The sequence below is a fragment of the Dreissena polymorpha genome, chromosome 3 (assembly GCF_020536995.1).
Source record: "Dreissena polymorpha isolate Duluth1 chromosome 3, UMN_Dpol_1.0, whole genome shotgun sequence".
In the NCBI taxonomy this organism is placed as follows: Eukaryota; Metazoa; Mollusca; class Bivalvia; order Myida; family Dreissenidae; genus Dreissena; species Dreissena polymorpha.
This window is the reverse complement of record NC_068357.1, coordinates 124,090,149-124,111,276: the sequence shown is the minus strand read 5'-3', so window position 1 is coordinate 124,111,276 and position 21,128 is coordinate 124,090,149. Positions and strand designations below refer to the sequence as shown.

General features: G+C 37.3%; 1 protein-coding gene across 1 annotated transcript in view; it reads left to right on the top strand.

The window, feature by feature from the left end:
* The window catches only part of LOC127871308 (uncharacterized), a 37,203-nt gene extending 18,247 nt beyond the window's left edge, over nucleotides 1–18,956 (top strand). The window contains exons 3-6 of the mRNA XM_052414088.1: nucleotides 4,963–5,204; nucleotides 5,882–6,074; nucleotides 8,701–12,801; nucleotides 15,636–18,956. Of these exons, the coding sequence (XP_052270048.1) occupies nucleotides 4,963–5,204; nucleotides 5,882–6,074; nucleotides 8,701–12,801; nucleotides 15,636–15,737 (4,638 nt within the window). The 3' untranslated portion in view covers nucleotides 15,738–18,956. The remainder of the gene's footprint in view (nucleotides 1–4,962; nucleotides 5,205–5,881; nucleotides 6,075–8,700; nucleotides 12,802–15,635) is intronic.
* The last annotated feature ends 2,172 nt before the right edge of the window (nucleotides 18,957–21,128 follow it).

The following is a 21,128-nucleotide window of genomic DNA, read 5'->3' as shown; positions in this document are numbered from 1 at the left end:
GGTTGAGATTGACCGTATTGTTATAAGAGAGGTCCAGTATCAATTTGAAGTGAATCGGTGTAGAAATAAAGAAGTAAATGTAAAATAACCTAAAAAAATGAGTGATAATTTCTGACGCGGCCCCACCCCAACCGCTATAACTTTTGACCCAGGGGTCAGATCAAAATTCCAAATAGTGCAGGGTCGCACATATGCTCATAGCTACCATGTGTGTAAGTTTCAAGGTTCTAGTGCTTTTAGTGTAGGAGGAGATAGTGGCCAGGACGGACAGACAGACAGACGGACGGACGGACGGACGGCGGAGATAACCACAATATCCCCACCTTTTTTTCAAAAAGCGTGGGGATAAAAAACGAGCATTTTGTATCTACACAAATCTATGTAATCATACCACATCTAGCGTTGAAATTTTGGCTATTGCTATAAGGAACACTGATTGTTAAGGTGTTAACTTTATTTTACGAAACACTTAACGAAATTTTCGTTGATTTTGAGCGTTATAGAGATATTTGTATAGAATATTGAATATTTTTGTCTGAAAGAATTCTGTTTAACATGAAGTACCGAAAGATTGTTAAACTAGTAGATATTATTAAAACGCACATTCGCAATCGTATTGCTTGATGTGTAATTAAATGTTTTAAAGATGCATGCATGAACTATGCGATGTCGTAACATGTTCTATCTAGCTGCATTGTATGTCTAACACAAAATATAGTTTAAGTCTCGCACGGGGAAAATATGGCTTAATGTATATTCGTGAACTGTCGTCCAAGATTAGCCTGTGCAGTCCGCTCTGGCTTATCTTGGACAACACTTTCTTTCCGTTACTTTCCGACTAAATTGGATTTTCGCGCAGAAGAGACTATCTTAAAACGAAAAACTCCATTGAAAATGGAAAGTGTGCCCCTGGTTAGCCTCAGCGGACCTCACAGGCTAATGGAAAGTGTGCCCCTGGTTAGCCTCAGCGGACCTCACAGGCTAATGGAAAGTGTGCCCCTGGTTAGCCTCAGCGGACCTCACAGGCTAATGGAAAGTGTGCCCCTGGTTAGCCTCAGCGGACCTCACAGGCTAATGGAAAGTGTGCCCCTGGTTAGCCTCAGCGGACCTCACAGGCTAATGGAAAGTGTGCCCCTGGTTAGCCTCAGCGGACCTCACAGGCTAATGGAAAGTGTGCCCCTGGTTAGCCTCAGCGGACCTCACAGGCTAATGGAAAGTGTGCCCCTGGTTAGCCTCAGCGGACCTCACAGGCTAATGGAAAGTGTGCCCCTGGTTAGCCTCAGCGGACCTCACAGGCTAATGGAAAGTGTGCCCCTGGTTAGCCTCAGCGGACCTCACAGGCTAATGGAAAGTGTGCCCCTGGTTAGCCTCAGCGGACCTCACAGGCTAATGGAAAGTGTGCCCCTGGTTAGCCTCAGCGGACCTCACAGGCTAATGGAAAGTGTGCCCCTGGTTAGCCTCAGCGGACCTCACAGGCTAATGGAAAGTGTGCCCCTGGTTAGCCTCAGCGGACCTCACAGGCTAATGGAAAGTGTGCCCCTGGTTAGCCTCAGCGGACCTCACAGGCTAATGGAAAGTGTGCCCCTGGTTAGCCTCAGCGGACCTCACAGGCTAATGGAAAGTGTGCCCCTGGTTAGCCTCAGCGGACCTCACAGGCTAATCTGGGACGACACTTAACACACATGCATTAAAAAGAGCTTATACGATTTTGTAAAATATTCACGAATTTATATAAAATGTGTAAAAAAAACACTATTAAACATTTATTTCAATATAAATTTAAATAAAAGTTACGAAGAACATGTGTCGTAAAATGCAAAAAAGCCATATATTCAATTCTGAAATCGAAAATGTCTGTACAGTCGAATTCGCCAGCATGTATATCCTGCATGTACTATGTACAATTTAGTTTTACGGATCATTTTAATTTCCTGCATCGATATCTATTCATACGACACACGAACACTAACTCCTAATAATAAAGACGAATGCTTCGGTTTTTGTAGGAAAATATGTACGAAATATCTTCGTCACAATCGGCTCAGGGCGCTAATTTGTCTTTGCTGCTTTTTATGAAATTCGTCTTTAATGTATATTTTTCGTGCCAATATATTACAATTAAAGACATATAAAAATCGTATAATCTCGCTTTAAGCCCCGTTTTCTCAGAACGAGGCTCATATTTAAATGAGACGATAATAATTACTCTACAAAAGAACCATTTTTAAAATTTCATATTCGGTCAAGTAAACTGACAAAACGCCCCTAGAAATCCAATCAAAGACCCGAATCTACTCGACTGTCTTTGATCTCTTTTGATGAAACCTATTTTGATTAAAAGAATCAATTCGTTAAATTGTATTGGAAGTTGAAACAGACTTCTTGGAGAAAGATAACGTTTCCACTTTATCTAACTCTAATAAACGTTCCGTTTTTTTCTCATTTGATATACAAACACTTGGAAATGGAATTCTTTCATGGCGACAGGACTTATCACACGGCAAACATACCTGCCTCGTTTGTATCAACATTATTTCTGATTTGAAGTAAGAAATTGAAGACCGCCATGGGCATGAACACTGCAAGCCTTTGAGGCAGTATACGTTTTATCTTTTCACCTGTTAAAGTTGTATTTTATCTTATCTTGTAGAGCACAGAAGCTTAAGGTAGATTTAAAGATATCATTTATAATCAATATCTGACGTTCCCAATAACCCGACCTAAGTCTAAATCATTTACCTTGAAGTTTCGAAGCTATTCATTGCATACAATATATCTTTGGTGATTAAACTCGGGTCAACATTGTTCATATTTTTTTGCACGGGTTTCAGTCGCTTATAACAAAATTAGTTTTCGTTTACAATTGGCATATTTGCGAGATCTTTTTCAAAAATGTCATTATAAATCATTTGCACGAACCTAAGATGACGGGCAGCGTGTCACATGGGGCGTAACGCTCTCATTTAGGAGTATCTAGATATATTGCCCTGCACCCGAGATGGGTCTCGCATCTGCAGTTCACATAGTGCACTTTTTAGTAAAACATTTGCATAAGTTTTTTACCGTTATTTTTTTTTCATTTCTTTATCTCAGATGACGTTATGGATATTGTATTGTCATAAATCATTCACAGACTACTAAAGAAAAAAGTCGGTGCAAAGTAATTACTGTTGAATATATACGCATTCGGTGTGATTAATACCATTTGTTAGCTTGATTAATGCATATAGGATCTGGCACGAGCTCTCATATCATACCATATTTTATTAAACGAGTTCAGGAATTTTGTTATTACTAACGAATTTCCTGGACTAGTTTAATAAAATATGGTATGATGTGACAACGAGTGTCAGATCTTTTTTTTATCACATTCTTTTAAATAAGCAAATTAAATAAATATTTACGCAAACATAATGATAAATCCCGTATGTTGTTTACATTTCGTGACGTCATTTGGCGTTGCAACGTCATTTCAGCAAGATAACAAAATGCGATTGGTCAATCGAACGAAAACCAAGCCAATGAAAACGCTTAAGAAGTATATTACACATGTGTAAGATAAAAATATTCGTAATTGTTATATTACATGGGAAACAGGGTATGGTATGTGATAAAATTTGTAAGTTTGATTAATACAATTTGTTAGCTTGAACATCGTGATATACAGAAGTAAAAGCAAGCGCTCGTGAATATACACATTTTATCAGTTTAATGAGAAAATAATTCACCGTATTATCTCAAAAACAATCAAATATCCTCTATCCAATATATCAGTGTTCTTTAACCCAGATATATATCAGCCAAACGAAAATGGTATACATTTTCTATCTATCTTTCTATATTCCCAACATCCCGAATTATTAAAGTCATTTAAACGTGCTGCAAAATATGCCGTTCTTTAAAAAAAAGAACTTTGCATGAATTAAAAAAAAAACGAAACTATTGGTTCATGGGTTTGGAACAGAAAACTTGATATTACAACAAACATAAATATCACAAACCAAATAACTACACTGCATACTTTTGTAAATAGGTGTTATCCGTAATCAAAACAGTTTAAATTGTGCCAATACAATACTTTTCATCTACAAAATACCGAAGTTAGAGTTATTATATTGGTCATACATAGCATCATTTTACTTGATTTCAGATTGTATGCTTGACTGCAATTTGAAGCTTGTTGGTTTAAAGAATACAATATTTATATATTTATATACAGAGTATTTTTATCGGTTCAAACACCACTCGAAAAGCATGTTAATCTTTTAAAGTTGTGTGCATTATGTCTGCCAAACGCGACACTATTCATTAATAACAATATTCGGGGATTAAATTGAAACTTTTTTTCGACTTGAGAAAAGCATTCAAAATGACCAATGTATAACACGGTATAAAAACACCAGAACTGTGCGTTTTTGAAGTCGCATCACTAAGTTACCTTTCCAGAAGAGTTCGGATTACTTTATTCGAAGAGATGCCTTTGCGACGCGTCATGCGAATCGCGCATGCGCGGCCTATACTGTCCGCATATTACATAATACCCATTTTCGCATCATGACGTGGCACAAATGTAGGTTTTATTCTTTATTCTAACTTTCCACACAACTGATTTATACTTAGAAATCAACCCATTTGTGCCTAGTGGACTTTCTTACAGAAATTCCTTTAAGCAAACAGCGCAGACCCTGATGAGACGCCGCATCATGCGGCGTCTCATCTGGATCTACACTGTTTACCAAGGCCTTTTTTTTAACGCTAGGCATAAATGGGTTAACCGTCTATTTATGTTCATAGGAATAAAACTGCACTTAAACAAAGACATTATCAGAATGATCTCTGTCTTTACGTTAACAATAGACTCTGCAGTAACACTACATATGTTATGTCTCGGAAGAAATGTTGTATTCTTATATGGGTCGAGACAGAAACATGTGTACATGTAGATTTATCTTCCTCCCCCAGGGTCCGGGCCGCCTGCGGATGAAGGCCACGTGGACAGTGGGCAAACACGCCACCAAGCGGGGCATGATGAAGGTATACGGAACTCAGACCCTGCGCGCTTGGGCCCAGGAGATCGTGATGCTGGGCATGTTGAGGCGCACCCAACATCCGAGCCTCGTGCAGTGCCTGTGGACCAGCAGCTCGAACCCTTACTACGAAACCATGACGCTGATCTCCGGGGATATAGTCACCAGCGACTCCAGGTAATGGAACCACGTTCTTGGAAAACTGGGCTAAATGCATTGTGTAAAGTGTCTACTCAAATTAGCCTGTGCCGTCCGCACAGACTTGTCGTGGAGAACACTTTCCGCCTACACTGCGTTTTGGTTAAGAAGAGACATCCTTTAAACGACAAGCAGAAATTATCGTTCCTGATTAGCTTGTGTGAACTGCACATGCCTACCGCCATATGGATTGACAATTTACACTCATGCATTAAGCCCACTTTTACCAGAACGACGCTAATTGTAACATTGTAGTTTAGTATATTGGAGAAACATTTCTGAGAATTTTTTTAACACATTAAGTGTGCCGATTTATACAATTTGGAAAGCACTATTAAAGCTTTAAGACATATCTAATCTTTGTTTTTATTCTGAATTCTTTTTTATTTAACTATATGCTCAAAAAGAGGGGTTAACTTAAACCTTTCGAAGAAGATTTTAAATGTCGAATTATTAAGAGATAACGAGTGCCGAATCTTAATTTTGTCGTTGTGTTGTGTGACCAAACCTTTTAAGTTGCTCTATACATAATGTTTAATTTCCGGCTCTGCAGCTGAAGTAAAATGTGAAGTTTAACGGTTATCAGCAAGAATTTCTGCGGGAAGTTTGTGAGAATCAACAAACTTATATGAAACGTAATATCTTTTACATTTCAGAATTATTTGCCTCGAGATGACCAATGGCGGGACACTACATGACTTCCTTCAGAAGTGCGAACTTCCGCTTCCGGAGCCCTGTCAGCGCATGATCGTGCATGACATAGCGGAAGGACTCTTCTACCTCCACCACGAAAACATATTACACAACAATCTCACTTCCGCTTGCGTTTACCTCAAAGGATCGTTGCAGGTTTGTATGTTATTTTTAATTTAAGTGGCATACAAATGCATGCATGCTTCAACATTATCGTCAAGTCGAAACCGCAACTGAACCCATTTATGCCTAGTGGACTCTCCCATCCTTCTAAATTGGATCAATTTATTTTCAAAATTAAGGATTTCTAGTATACTTATTTCTATATTTGGAATAGTTCTTACAGAAATTCCTTTAAGCAAACAGCGCAGACCCTGATGAGACGCGGCATCATGCGACGTCTCATCTGGGTCTACGCTGTTTGCCAAGGCCTTTTTTCTAGACGCTGGGCATAGATGGGTTAACAAAATCTCATTAATAAACGTATACCGTAGGATTTATTAAATGTTGATTAGTAAATTTTTAATGAAATTACAAAAAAATAAAAGATTTTAAATTACCTTTGAATATTTTGCTTCTAAAACTCATAGATTTTGATCGAAAGTAAATATATATAAAAAAAAAAACAAGTGAGTAAACTGTCTTTTAGGTTTAAAAAATTGTTAGATCAATTTATTGTGTGTTAACCATCTTGAGATTCCCCGTTTTTGCGGTCAACTGTGTCAAAAATATTTGCGCATGTTTATAATATACTCCCATATAAAGGTTGACATCCGCATAGCAGTTGAATTTCAAATTGGTCTCTTATAAACACATAGTTTCAACTAAGCAGATCTATTCCGATTTGCAGAATAAACCATCCACTGTCCGTAAAGTAAGTACACATGCACGAGGTTTGAAGAGTGAACTTGTATTAAAACTTCCATATGGTTTGACAAATGCGCTATAATGACATATCAATTATTTAAGTTTGACGTGAACACGCGGGAAGCGTGGCATCCTTATGCATCATTTAATTGATTACGTGTTTTGTCATAGCTTTGAATAATTGCTGAACCTCATACAATTATAGATTAAACACTTTTTCAAAGCTATAACAATAACATACTTAACATGGTAGATAATAATGCATACTGTACGCAGATAAAGCTGTCTTGGTTAAGAACAAAAATCGTGAGCGAAAGTAAATCTATTGAGTCTTCTTCTGAGAAAACTGGACATAATGCATGTGCGTAACGTGTCGTCCCAGATTAGCCTGTGCAGTCCGCACAGGCTAATCAGGGACGACACTTTCCGCTTTTATGACATTTTTCGTTTAAATGAAGTGTTTTCTTAGCAAAAATCAAATTAAGGCGTAAAGGGTCGTCCCTAATTAGCCTGTGCGGCTTTACACACATGCACTATGCCCAGTTTTCTCAAAACAGGACTCAATTATTCTCCTACGATGCATGATACGTATTGATAAACTTCTTTATACCTTGATGCAGTATATTGAAACTATTAAGAATACCTTTTTTTTAAACGAACACTTTTTAAATGTAAAAAGGCATGATGTAGAAAATATTCTTAAAAAGCCTTTGTTATATAATGAAAATTTTAAAACCGTTCTTTTTTAAAACAGTGTATGATAGAGTTATACGATTTGCGAGGAATGTTGTCATTTGTTTAAAATCCTTCTTTAATGAAATACAACTAAAAATATCAATGAAAAGTCATGTATTTTATCCTATTTGAAAGACTAGTAGATTCCTAAAAAAACTATTAATTAAATTGAATCAACATTTTTTTTTTAGAAATGCTCTTCAAACAAGAGGTCCATCTCTGTCATGCTATGCAAAGTTTATTGAGTGTCACGATAGCAAAAACAAGTCAAACTTTATTAAACGTGTCGTGTAGCCAATCAACCTCCACGCAGAGTTGTCGTTCCTTGCTCTCACATACAATCAAGTTAATATGCTCGCTCCAGTCAAATCTCTGCGCGGACGTGTAAAAGCAGATGAACCGACTTTGTCATGGCTGGTCAAGAATGCAAGCCCTTTTTTAGGACAATGCATTGAAAAAATACAGTGCTTTGGCAACATATTAAACGTACCGCTCTGTTAAAACATATATAGAACCCAATTCTTTATAAATGTTAAACGCGTTTAATAGCGTTTGTTTAAATAAAAGTGACCGTGATGAAAAGAACAAACGATTTAAAATGTTGCGGTATAAAAAAAATGTGTTTTACCTTCCAAATAAATGGCAGTGTGCACATTCGGATTTGTGTAAAGTACTTACATTGGTCATGTGTTTCAACTCAAATGGGTGGTGTTGAGCATGGTCGTGGTTTAAAGTATAGCAGCGTTTAAGATTCTAATACTTTAGCGGTGTTCTGGAAACATTGAGTTAACTGCACGTTCGTTAAGTGTCATATAAGATAAGTTAAATGCAGTCTACAAAGGCTAATCAAGAACGACCCTTTCCGCCTCTTCTGGATTATTGCAAAGGAGATACTTCCTTTAAATGAAAATAGCGGAAAGTGTCGTCCCTGATAAGCCTTCCCGGACTACACAGGAAAATCCGGGACGACATGCAGTAAGCCCCGTTTTACCAGAGCAAGGCTCACATGTTTTATGTTTAAACGAATTAATTTAATGTTAAATTTGTTTCAGTGGATCATTTTGTTCATGCCGAGCTAAAACTGTATTCAAAACTTACATTTAATTGGTCCCAATATTGTCTCATTCATTCTTATTATAATTTTCTTTTTTTATAATAATATCACGATCTTCTGTTACAGAGCATGGTGCTGCGAGCGGCTGTCGGTGACTTCGAGGAGGCCCAGATCTATGGCACCCTTCAGCAGAGTCTTGACACCTCCACCCGCGACAAAAAGTACTTCTTCCTGCCTGACGTCCGCTCCTTCGCGCTCATTGCACTGGAAATCCTCGGCAAGATGTGCGAGAAGAAGTTCCAGAACCGCTACGTCAACTACAACTCAGAGCACGTGCCGCTGAAGCTCAACCTTGAAAACACGATATCTGACGAAGATGATGAGTTTGAAGCTCAGTATTGCTACGATGTTCAGGACACACGTCGTATGTTTGAAGCCATTCATTCGGATGAAGTTGAAGATTCAGAGGATGAGCCTGTCAACGAGACCAGTGAATTCCAAGTGAGACGAAAAGCTAACGGATCTTTGGAAAATTTAATGGACCACAGTAGGCCAATGTCGCCTGTTTATACGGGCAGGAATTTAGGTACTCCAGAAAGTGTACATAGGATTGATGAACATAACATGGAGAACGAAACAATATATAAGACAAATGACACAGTGTTTATTTCTAAATCTCCTAAGCATGTAGAACAAGTCGCCGAACAGTCGCCATCGAGATGTAAGAGTCCTGAAGTGTTGATTCCTGTGAAGCCATCAAGCAAAAGCAAAAGTAGAAAAGCCCGAAAAGGCATAAGTAAATCATCGGAAGATATTTTGAATAAAGACCCATTCGTTGCGCCTCAAAGAAAATCTTTATCCAGCAACGAGGTTTTACAAGATATTAAAACTGCTCGATGCGTGTCACCCGATCCTATGATGGATGAACGACTCCAAGAACTTAGAAACGAGGCAAAGTCTGGTATCAAAGAAGGCAAAAAGGAACGGAAATTCTCATTCCGTAGGAAGAAAAGTGAGGAAAATGTTTTGCAAAAAGAAGCTTTTGTAAAAACAAGCGAAGAGCTTGACGCAAAGCGTAAAGATGGCAAATGGTTATCTAAGCCTTCTTCAATTCTGAAATCAATCACTGGCAATGACACGGCAGTGTCAGTGTTCAAAGCCAAAATAAATGATGATGAAAACCATTTAGATGCCATTGAAGAAGAGGAAATACTTGGAAGTGTTGTAAATAAGCCAAAAACTACCCAGATCTGGGAAAAACAAAAGGCTGAAGTTTGGGATATAATTGATGAACAATATTATTCTCAGGTACACAAAAAGGTGACAAATAAATTAAAGAAGACAGTGTCAAGTGAGTCGCGCTCGAGTTTATGGTCGTTTATATCAACTCCAGAAGATATGGATGATGACGACCTAGACGATATTTTGGAGTGCTTACCGGGTATGACGGAACCAGAGGAATTCCGAAATAGCGCGGTCAAACTAGCGGATATTCTTGGGGAACGAGACAAAGCAGTTCGACAGGAACAAACCAAGAAACGGTTTTCGTTGACGGATTTGAATAAATCTAAGTTTGAGTTGATTGATTATTATGAAATGCTTAAAGCACGGCAGATAACAATACACGATGTTCCAGAGGAAAAACGTGAAATGTTGTTAAATATTGTCGAGCTAAAAAGAGAAGAGAAATTGAAGCGTGATGGTAAAACTGTCAGTAACTCTGTGTTAAAAAGTGATGAAATGTATAGCGATGGAATGAGTCCAGGTGGGGCAAAAATGGATTCATCGGGAAAAGTTAAATTAGTCAGTTTCAGACAGAATCAAAGTCATTCTTCACCCCAAAGGACAGCTCCTTTGCAGCCGATGAAAGATCCGAGACTTGATAGGGCTAGGTCAGCCCCTTTGAAGCGACCTAGAACACCCATGCATAAACCGCAGCTAGCTAAAACTGAACAGAAGCCTCCTGCAATTACTGTTGCAAAACGAAACAAAGCGCGGGCCGCTTTAAAACGCGCACTGAACAATAAAGGTGCTCAAAACTTCACTGAACGTGCCTCGAGCCGTGAACGTGAAAAGGAACGTGGTCAACAAGCTCCTGATATGTCAGTCAAATACGCAACAATACGTAAAATAAATGTAAATGGTGCTGTAAATGACAATGACAATATCCCAGAAGAGACTATTACTGTGCCTATTCCAACCAGTGACAGTTTCTCATTCACGCATACAAAACCTTTGATTAAAAATGACATAAAACGTTATTCGAGTTTCAGTAGCAATGAAAGTAGCACTGTCTCAATAGTTCGGTCGAGAAACCTGGATGTGTCCCTAACGAGTGGAGAGGTGTCGTCGTTGTCCTCCCAGGCTGAAAGTGATCACTACGAAACGGATATTGAGACAGTTAACAATGCACCTAATAAGAACAATAAACCAATGGCCCACAAAGGCAAGAAGCCTTCCTCACGGGTCGATAGTGGGTTTGACAGTGGCTCGATGAGCAGTGAAATGTCGGATGCATTTATGAATAAACATAAACATTTAAATCCCCAGTCCTCATTGAATCATAATAAAGGAGTACTGAACTCGTGGGCTCGAAATTATAAGCCAATAGACAGCCTACCAAGTTCACCGTACAATTTCGGAAGTAAATTTATACCAACAAATGAACATTTGCCTTTAACAAACGAGCAAAACAGTTCGCATGTGATAGTTGTTGGTTCAAAGAACAGTGTTCAGAATGATAACATGGATAAAGCGAGCGTCGACAGCGGATATGTTCATACGTCTCGCTCTAGGGAAAGATCTTCACACGGCAAACATCATGATCGTAAACACAACGTCTATACTCATGATGACGTAAAGTCACTGCAGATGTCACCTTACAACCGAACAATGTCGCCGACATCGCAACAAAATCCAAAGCAATTTTCGCGCCCTATGTCCCCATCACGACCTTTATCTCCTCCGAACACGCTCGCCTCAACATCGCGTAGACCGATGTCGCCGGAAATTCGACCAATGTCGCCACAGACATATGGCCCGACAATATCTAAGCAATCAAACGAACGCCCGATGTCTCCAAATGTTCGTTTGTCTGAAGGTCCCAAATCACGGCCAATGTCACCTTATGCTCGGGTCATGTCGCCGACAACAGAGCGGCCATTTTCACCTGGAAGAAAATTAATAAAACCGCTGTCACCATTGCCGAAGGTTCGATCAAAGAGCATGGAATATGTTGACAGACACGTATCAAGATCACCAGTTACCAAAAAACTTCACGAACACAATGAGCCGAGAGTTCGGTCGCTGTCACCACCTCCAGTTATCAATATTAATGGATCACAGACGTCTTTGAACGACTCAGTATCCTCTATCGCTTCACGCAGGTATAGAGCACTCGTGAAACAAGGAGTTCCACTTCGAGAGTCGGTAATAGACGTCAGTCCGACTAGACAAGCAAATGAGGACATGGAATCAAGACCCGGCACCGCCGACAGTATGGGGAGACCATTTACTGCAGAGGAACTGTATGAAAATCTCGAATCCAAAGGATTCTTTGCGAACCGACCGCGGTCTAAGAGCCCATTTAAGGGAACGAGCCCGTCAAGAAACAAAAGTCCTTCTAGGGATACAAAGAATGAAGCAAGCCCAAAACGGCGAGAAAACCGCAACCCAAAACAGCTGCCATTAGAAGAACTCGTTCGAGAGAAACCGTCCGGTCCAAGCAAAAAGGCGACGGCCCATCGTTCCGCGAGTAAGAATCACCTGGCGGTAAGCGAGGAGGCGTATCTCAACCAGCCAATGACGTCAGAGGAATCTGAAACATGCAGCATTAAGACTAACAAGAGCAACAACTCAATCCCAGCTGGCGTAAATCCGAAAGTAATGGTTGATGCCGAGCTTGTCATTGATAGAATATTTTCACAACAGCATCCACACAATTACGACATGGATGTTGAAGTAGAAAGGGCCTTAGGTTTGGACAAAGATCCATTCAAGTCGATAAATGAACTTTATCTTAACGATAAAGACCAAGGTGCGATTGATCTAGAGAATGTCCCTTTGTTGAATGGCATGAACCAGAAACATATTCATGGGTGCCTTGAGCTGGTGTCGGGCCTACACGTGATCACCGTACGGGATCTCCTGCCGGCCAACAAGGAAAGCTTTGAGGTGCTCAGGAGCAAGTTGCAACAGGTTGGGCAGCTCGGAACTGTAGGAAATCAGGTAACTATGTTTGTAGAACACCAGGTTGTTATAGTTTATAAGTCATCAGGTAAGTATTCTTATAGGACATCATATAATCATAGTTTATGGGACATCATATAATCATAGTTTATAGGACATCATGTTATCATAGTTTATAGGACATCATGTCATCATAGTTTATAGGACATCATGTAATTATAGTTTATAGGACATCATGTAGTTATAGTTTATAGGACATCATAGAATCATAGTTTATAGGACATCATGTTATCATAGTTTATAGGACATCATGCCATCATAGTTTATAGGACAGCATGTAATTATAGTTTATAGGACATCATGTAGTTATAGTTTATAGGACATCATGTAGTTATAGTTTATAGGACATCGGGTAATTATAGTTTATAGGACATGTTGTAATCATAGTTTATAAGCATCATGTAATCATATTTTATATAACGTCATATAATCATAGTTTATAGGACATCATATAATCATAGTTTATAGGACATCATGCCATCATAGTTTATAGGACAGCATGTAATTATAGTTTATAGGACATCATGTAGTTATAGTTTATAGGACATCATGTAGTTATAGTTTATAGGACATCGGGTAATTATAGTTTATAGGACATGTTGTAATCATAGTTTATAAGCATCATGTAATCATATTTTATATAACATCATATAATCATAGTTTATAGGACATCATATAATCATAGTTTATAGGACATCATAGAATCATAGTTTATAGGACATCATGTTATCATAGTTTATAGGACATCATGTCATCGTAGTTTATAGGACATCATATCATCATAGTTTATAGGACATCATGTAATTATAGTTTATAGGACATCATGTAGCTATATTTTATAGGACATCGGGTAATTATAGTTTATAGGACATCTTGTAATCATAGTTTATAAGAATCATGTAATCATATTTTATATAACATCATATACTCATAGTTTATAGGACATCATGCAATCATAGTTTATAGCACATCATGCCATCATAGTTTAAAGGACATCATGTTATCATAGTTTATAGGACATCAAGTCATCATAGTTGATATGACATCATGTAATTATAGTTTATTGGACATCAGGTAATTATAGTTTATAGGACATAAGGTAGTTATAATTTATAGGATATCGGGTAATTATAGTTTATAGGACATCATGTAATCATAGTTTAAAGGACATCATGCAATCATAGTTTGTAGGACATCAGGTAATCATAGTTTATATGACATCATGTAGTTATAGTTTATATGACATCATGTAATCATAGTTTATAGGACATCATGTAATCATATTTTATATCACATCATATAATCATAGTTCATAGGACAGCATGTAATCATAGTTTATAGGACATCATGTCATCATAGTTTATAGGACATCATGTAATCATAGTTTATAGGACATCATGTCATCATAGTTTATAGGACATCAGGTAATTATAGTTTATATGACATCAGGTAACAATAGTTTATATAATATCAGGTAAGTACAGTTTATAGGACATCACATCAGGTAGAAATAGTTTATAGCACATCGGGTAATTATAGTAGGACATAAGGTATACGTGTATTCTCAGAGTGTCATACAAAGGATATATTTGAACAAAACGGTAATCGTATTCGAATTTATTAAGTGAACAAAATTTACTTTTGCAAACATTTATTGGAATATGATGGTGACTACAAGTTTACATAAATCGAAGATGGGAGGACAATCATTAGTTTGCTATTGTGTTTCTATTTTCGAAATTTCCATTTTTTTCTAAAAACATTTATCTTTCAAATTTGGAAATATTGATGCATTTTCATGTGCTTATGTTTGCAATTGTTAAAAGAGCACATCTTGTAACCTGTTTCGAACATTTATAATAAAACTATTAAACATTCACAGGTTCTGTATAAAACCAAACATAATTTTAATGTGATTCGTGCGGAAGTTTGCGAACGTTTAATGCCCATGACCTGGATTGGGGGTTATAACATGCTTCTTATTGTCTACGAATAATATTGTTTGAAATACAGTTGAGCCTCGCTCTGTGAAAAGGGGGTTTAATGCATGTGCGTAAAGTGTCGTCCCAGATTAGCCTGTGCAGTCCACGCAGGCTAATCAAGGACGACACTCTGATTTTATTTTAGTTTTCGTTTGAATGAAGACTCTTCTTGACGTAAATCCAATTAAGGCGGAAAGTGTTGTCCATGATAAGCCTGTGCGGACTTCACAGGCTAATCTGGGACAACACTTATCGCACATGCATTACACCCCCTTTTCACAGAGTGCGACACAGTTAGTTGATTTTACAATATAAAAAGAGGCAAGTCAACTGGTTATCAAACCAAACCGGCTTACCCGAACCCACAATTATCGCCTATATATCTAAATTGAAGTTGTACGTATAAATAGTGAGTCCATTGTTCTGGTTTCTTTCAACAGTTGTCCATCATAATAAATGAGCCACATCGTTGTGTTTTCGTTCAACATTAATACATATATTAGGAGCTCAATAATTGTGTTATCTTTGGCCCAGTTTGCGTGTTTCCTTTCAATGATTGTTCATATGTTATACATCCAATCATTGTGTTTCCTTTTCATAGTTGTTAATATTAAATGAGCCCCATCATAATGTTTTCTTTCAACAGTTCTTCATATTATATGACCCCAATCTTTGTGTTCCTTTGAACAGTTGTTCATATTATACGAGCCCAATCGTTGTGGTATCTTTCAAACGTTGTTCAAATTATAGAAGAGTCAAATCGTTGTGATTGCTTTAAGCAGCTTTTTCATAGTACATAATCCTATTATATTGTTATGTCCCTTCTAACAGTTGCTGGACGTGATAGAACGCTGCTGGTTAATGGACATCCCGCCGTCGTCGGGAGATCTCGTGGAACAGCTAACAGACCCAGTCACCGAGACGGAACTGTAGATACACTGTCGTCGTCGGCAGATCTATTTGAGCAGCTAACATAACAAAGGTCTAGAGACTGAACTGTATATACCCTGTCGTCGTAGGGAGATCTCGTGGAACAGCTTACATGACAATAGTCTAGAGTTGGAACTGTACATAACATGTTGTCGTCGTCAGACGTCGTGGGGCAGCTTACAGACACAGTCGTCGAGATGAAACTCTGGAAACAATGTCGGCGTCGGGGCATATTCGAAAACATATTAAGCCGATGTGAACCAGACTGAGTCTTTCATGTGTACGAGACATAACTGAATCAATGGAAGAGCTGGGTATTCTGTCATCGTCTTAAAATGAATAGGAAACTTAGATAACAAGCAGCCTGTGAGAGATGTTAAATCGAGTTTTTACCCCTCGGTACTTCCTGTCGGCGTCGGGTATTGTATATATCGTTAAATAGGTAACTGTTGATGAACATTAGTGATAGGGTCATTTGTAAATCAGTTGGAGCGTTGTGAAATAGTTACACATTCCGTATTGTGTGAGATGTGTGCGCGTTCTCATGTTATTCTTGGGTATTCCTGTCAACGTCACCTGGAAAAAAAGACGCGGGTAAGCAATCTTCTGACCAAGTGATCGAAACACGATTTAACCAAAGGGATTTGTATTCTAAATGTCGTTACGGTTGCTGAACATTTTTCTCAGCGACTATGAGTTGTTTCCGTCCAAGCTAATTCTGCCCAAGCGGTAGTAAGGGAGTTGTATTTAGAAGCAATGGATACCCCTTGACGCAAGTGCTTCACAAAAATGATCTAGGTCACAGACTGCGCATATCAATAAATAAAATGTCGATGCAATTATATGTTTCTACAGATTGTAGAACAACATATTTTTCTTCGATAAGTAGTAGCTTAAGTTGGGTACAGGGACAAGTTCAGAAATGTTGGGGTTTTAATGCATTTAATGTTTATCAAGATTTGTTGTTGAATTTGTATCACCAGTTGTGATGTATATGCGTGCCAAAGTTGGTAAGTAGATTTTGGACCTATAAGAACGTGGTATCTTTTGGCTGAAATATGTTTATACGATGTATATACTTGTAAATAAGAAATGTATATTGTAAAATGTGAAGTGCTTTCATTTCTATGTGAGCCGCATTCATGGAAAACCGGGCTTAATGCAGGTGTGCAAGTGTCGTTCCCGAAAAGCCTTTGCTGTCTGCATAGGCTTATCAGGGAAGAAAATTTCCGCTTTCATTGTAATTTGTTTGATTGAAATACGTCTCTTGTAAACCTCAATCAAGTCTAGGTGGATTGTGTCGTCCCTTATTAGCCTGTGCGGACTACAGGGGCTAATCTGAGGCGACACTTTACGCAAATGTATTAAACCCGGTTTTCCCATACCACGGTCGCAATGCGTGATCAAAATCACACATCTCTTTGCTGTATTGGTTATCATATAACATGTACCTGTAATGTGGTGTTTCCGTCCATCATCATCCAATTAACTGAATCGGCATAGTTCATTCAATCGGAGTTTTGTTATATTTACCGTTATCGTAAAATTTGCATAAAGTTTGGCATACCTTCATTAAAAAAACTAAAGTACGAGAAAAAATGTCTAAAATACACAGGAACACAAATACATGTTATGTTGTTTATTGAATTGTACAAACAATATATATAACATAACCCCTAATTGCATGCGGACGAATGGTTGATCATATATATTTCTAGAGCGGTTGAAAGCGAACTGTTTAAAAAAGAATTTGAAATACATGAAAGGCGTCATTATTAATACATTTCTGATAATTTGTGAATAACGTCACAATTTGCATTTAATACATAATAATTAACTGAAGCAATTAATGGCTTGTATATTTGCTAATTCATTCCAAATCCAAAATGTTGTATACTGATGAAGTTCGATTACTTATAGTACATTTGTTGTGTTCTTTTGTAGCTATTACGTGTAGATACCTTTGTTGACCTGCCGCGCTCTGTGAAAACGGGGCTAAATGCATGTATATAAAGTTTGATACCAGATTAGCATGTACAGTCCGCACGGGCTTATTAGAGATGGCACTTTCCGCTTTTATTGAAAACATGTTTCAAGAAAGTCTCCTTATACCAAAAAATCCACTTGAAATGTAAACAGTCGTGCCTGATAAGCCTGTGCGGACTGCACGGTCTGATCTATGGCAACACTTTACGCACATGCATTAAGCCAACTTTTCCCAGGATGAAGCTATATATAATTGAGTCGCGTTCTAAGAAAACGGGGCTTAATGCATATGCGTAAAGTGTCAGCCCAGATTAGCCTGTGCAGTCCGCAAAGGCTAATCAGGGACGACACTGTACGCCTTAACTGGATTTTCGTGTAGAAGAGACTTCCCTTAAACAAAAATACCATAAAAGCGGAAAGTGTCGTCCCTGATTAGCCTGTGCGGACTGCACAGGCTAATCTGTGATGATACTTTACGCACATGCATTAAGCCCCGATTTTTCAGAACGTGTATTATATATATTGCATTCAAACGTGGATTGTGTCAGCATTTAGTTAATTATCTTCCATGTAAATGTATGCCAGTATTGACACGTTTGTTACATTTGACATATCATGTAAAATGTATTATTAAATGGACGTATTTCTTTAAAGTTGACACATAAATAGCCAATCGATGTAATAGTTTAAATAAATGAAGACATATATGAATGACGTACTTATATAAGTTACAATATTTTTATACGTACGGTAATCTTAAGTGTGCCTGTATATGAAATAGAAGTTCAACATAACAAATATTAACATACATGCACTATGTACCTAATCTTTAGGCCAAATGATTCACATGTCCATGTTTGTGTTTATTGTGTTTCTGAGACTTTAAGATTTTGTCCACGTTTGTGGTCTCCAATACCTTTCTAATTGGCCTATTAAAAGTTACAATCCACTTTTATATTCTTATACAGATACTGTATGATTTTGAATATTCGTGTAATTAAAACATTTCATACAATCCAATTTTTGAGAAAAATAAGTGAACACAATGTTGAAAAACATTCTTTGAGTTAATTGTTCACAAGGAGTTTTCACACCTGTTATAAATTGTTATATTTGTTTTCATTATTATAGTTTATCAAAGTTTAATACTGCTGACTTGAGCATGTGCTTATCTCCAAGCAATTCTGTGATCGACGGATATTTTTGAAATGCATGTTTAAATAAACTAAGAACAAATCTAGTGTTCTTTTTTATGCTTTAATGTATCGCATAAAGAAGGAAATATTTCAAGAAAAGGGCATGCTTTCAAAGACGTTGCTCGTGTCTGCAATAACATATTAACAACCAAATCAGAAACACAAACGTAAAATAATGACAATCGTTGCTTAAACAAAATATGTGTTTTACAGATAAAACAATAGCTTTATTTTTTACATCAATTAAAGATCTCAACTGTTTCGCTTTTAATAAAGTTTCAAATCATCAAGATACATAAACACATTATTGATTGACATTAATGGAACATACTTTTAAATTTACTTTTAATGTCACTTAAAAAGTAAATTAACCAGCGGTATCAATAGGCAAAGTTCAGTATTTTATTACCTTAATTATACATGTATGACCTTTTTTTAAAGATAAACGTAGATTTGCACACTAAAACTTCATAAAAGCGGCTTCACTAATTAAAGCGCAGATATATGTTTGAAACTATGCGCATTCAAACAAACGTAAAACGTTGATAAATAAACGATTATAATTTCATCAGAGGATATAACCAACATTCGTTTAGCTTGGGTTTAAAGTAACATTACAACTCAAAATCAACGAAAATTTCGTACAATTTTTCGTAAAATAAACTTAACCAATTAAAAATCAGTGTTCCTTGTGGAAATTGCCGCAATTTCAACGCCAGATTTGATCTCGTAAAACAGATGTTTGTAGATACAAAATGCTCGTTTTTATTATTGTTTTGCGTTTTTCATTCCATTTTAATTTCCCGCAACGATATCTATTCATACGACACATGAACACTAACATGGTGTTCGTATGTCGTATGAATAGATATATTCGCGGGAAATTAAAATGGAAATTATTTGTGTCACAAATAAATAAAAACGAACATTTTGTTAAAATCTATGTAATCATACCACATCTAGCGTTGAAATTGTGGCTATGGCTATAAGGAACACTGATTGTTTAGGTGTTAACTTTATTTAACGAAATACTTAATGAAATTTTCGTTGATTTTTAGCGTTATAGAGACTTTAAAGAGTTTTTAAGTCGTTGAACCTTAATAGATTCTCGTATCCTTAATTTAGAGATAACGCAATTGCTTTCCAGCTTATGGTTCGCCAGTTCGATCAAGAACTATGTATGAAGCTCGTTCTAGAAAACTTAATGCATAAGCGTCAAGTGTCATCCCAAAATAGCGTGTGCAGTCCGCTAAGGATAATCAGGGACGACACTTTTCGCTTGTATGTAATTTTTCGTTTAAGTAAGGTCCCTTCTAAACGAAAATGCGGTGAAGGCGAAAAGCGGAAATTGTCATCCAAGATGAGCCTGTGTGGACTGCACAGGCTAATCTGCAATGACACTTTACCCACATGCATTCAGCCAAGTTTTCACAGAGCGAGACTCATATGACAATCTTTGACTTATAAACACTTTACATATACCATGTATGACCCTTAAGCCGACAATCTTTTACTTATAAACACTTTACATATACCATGTATGACCCTTAAGCCGACAATCTTTGACTTATAAACACTTTACATATACCATGTATGACCCTTAAGCCGACAATCTTTGACTTATAAACACTTTACATATACCATGTATGACCCTTAAGCCGACAATCTTTGACTTATAAACACTTTACATATACCATGTATGACCCTTAAGCCGACAATCTTTTACTTATAAACACTTTACATATACCATGTTTATTGTCGACCATGCTGAAAGCAATGTTTTGGTGGGTAATTGGATTTTTCGACCGGCATTGTCAAAAAGAAATTACTGTATTGTTTACTTCATGAAAAACATGGTATACTTGTCTTAATTAGTAATACGAGCAAGTTCAAAACAATATCATTATCTCTAACCTCATTCGCTAAATACTCAATGCAAATATAAACAAAACATAGATTGCACACGAATGAAATTGATACCAAACAGGTATCTGCCTCAAAATTTAACACACACTTCTAGTTCACCCATGTGCACATTCTATATAAACGTAGCGAATCAATGTCCAGACAAGTAACATGAGTACCGTGTACATCAATGATCCTGAAAGAAACAATACCGAGCATTATGACCGAACACGCGTGAAACCGAGCATTATGACCGAACACGCGTGAAACCGATTTACAATTAAAGGCCTCTAGTTAAAGTTATTAC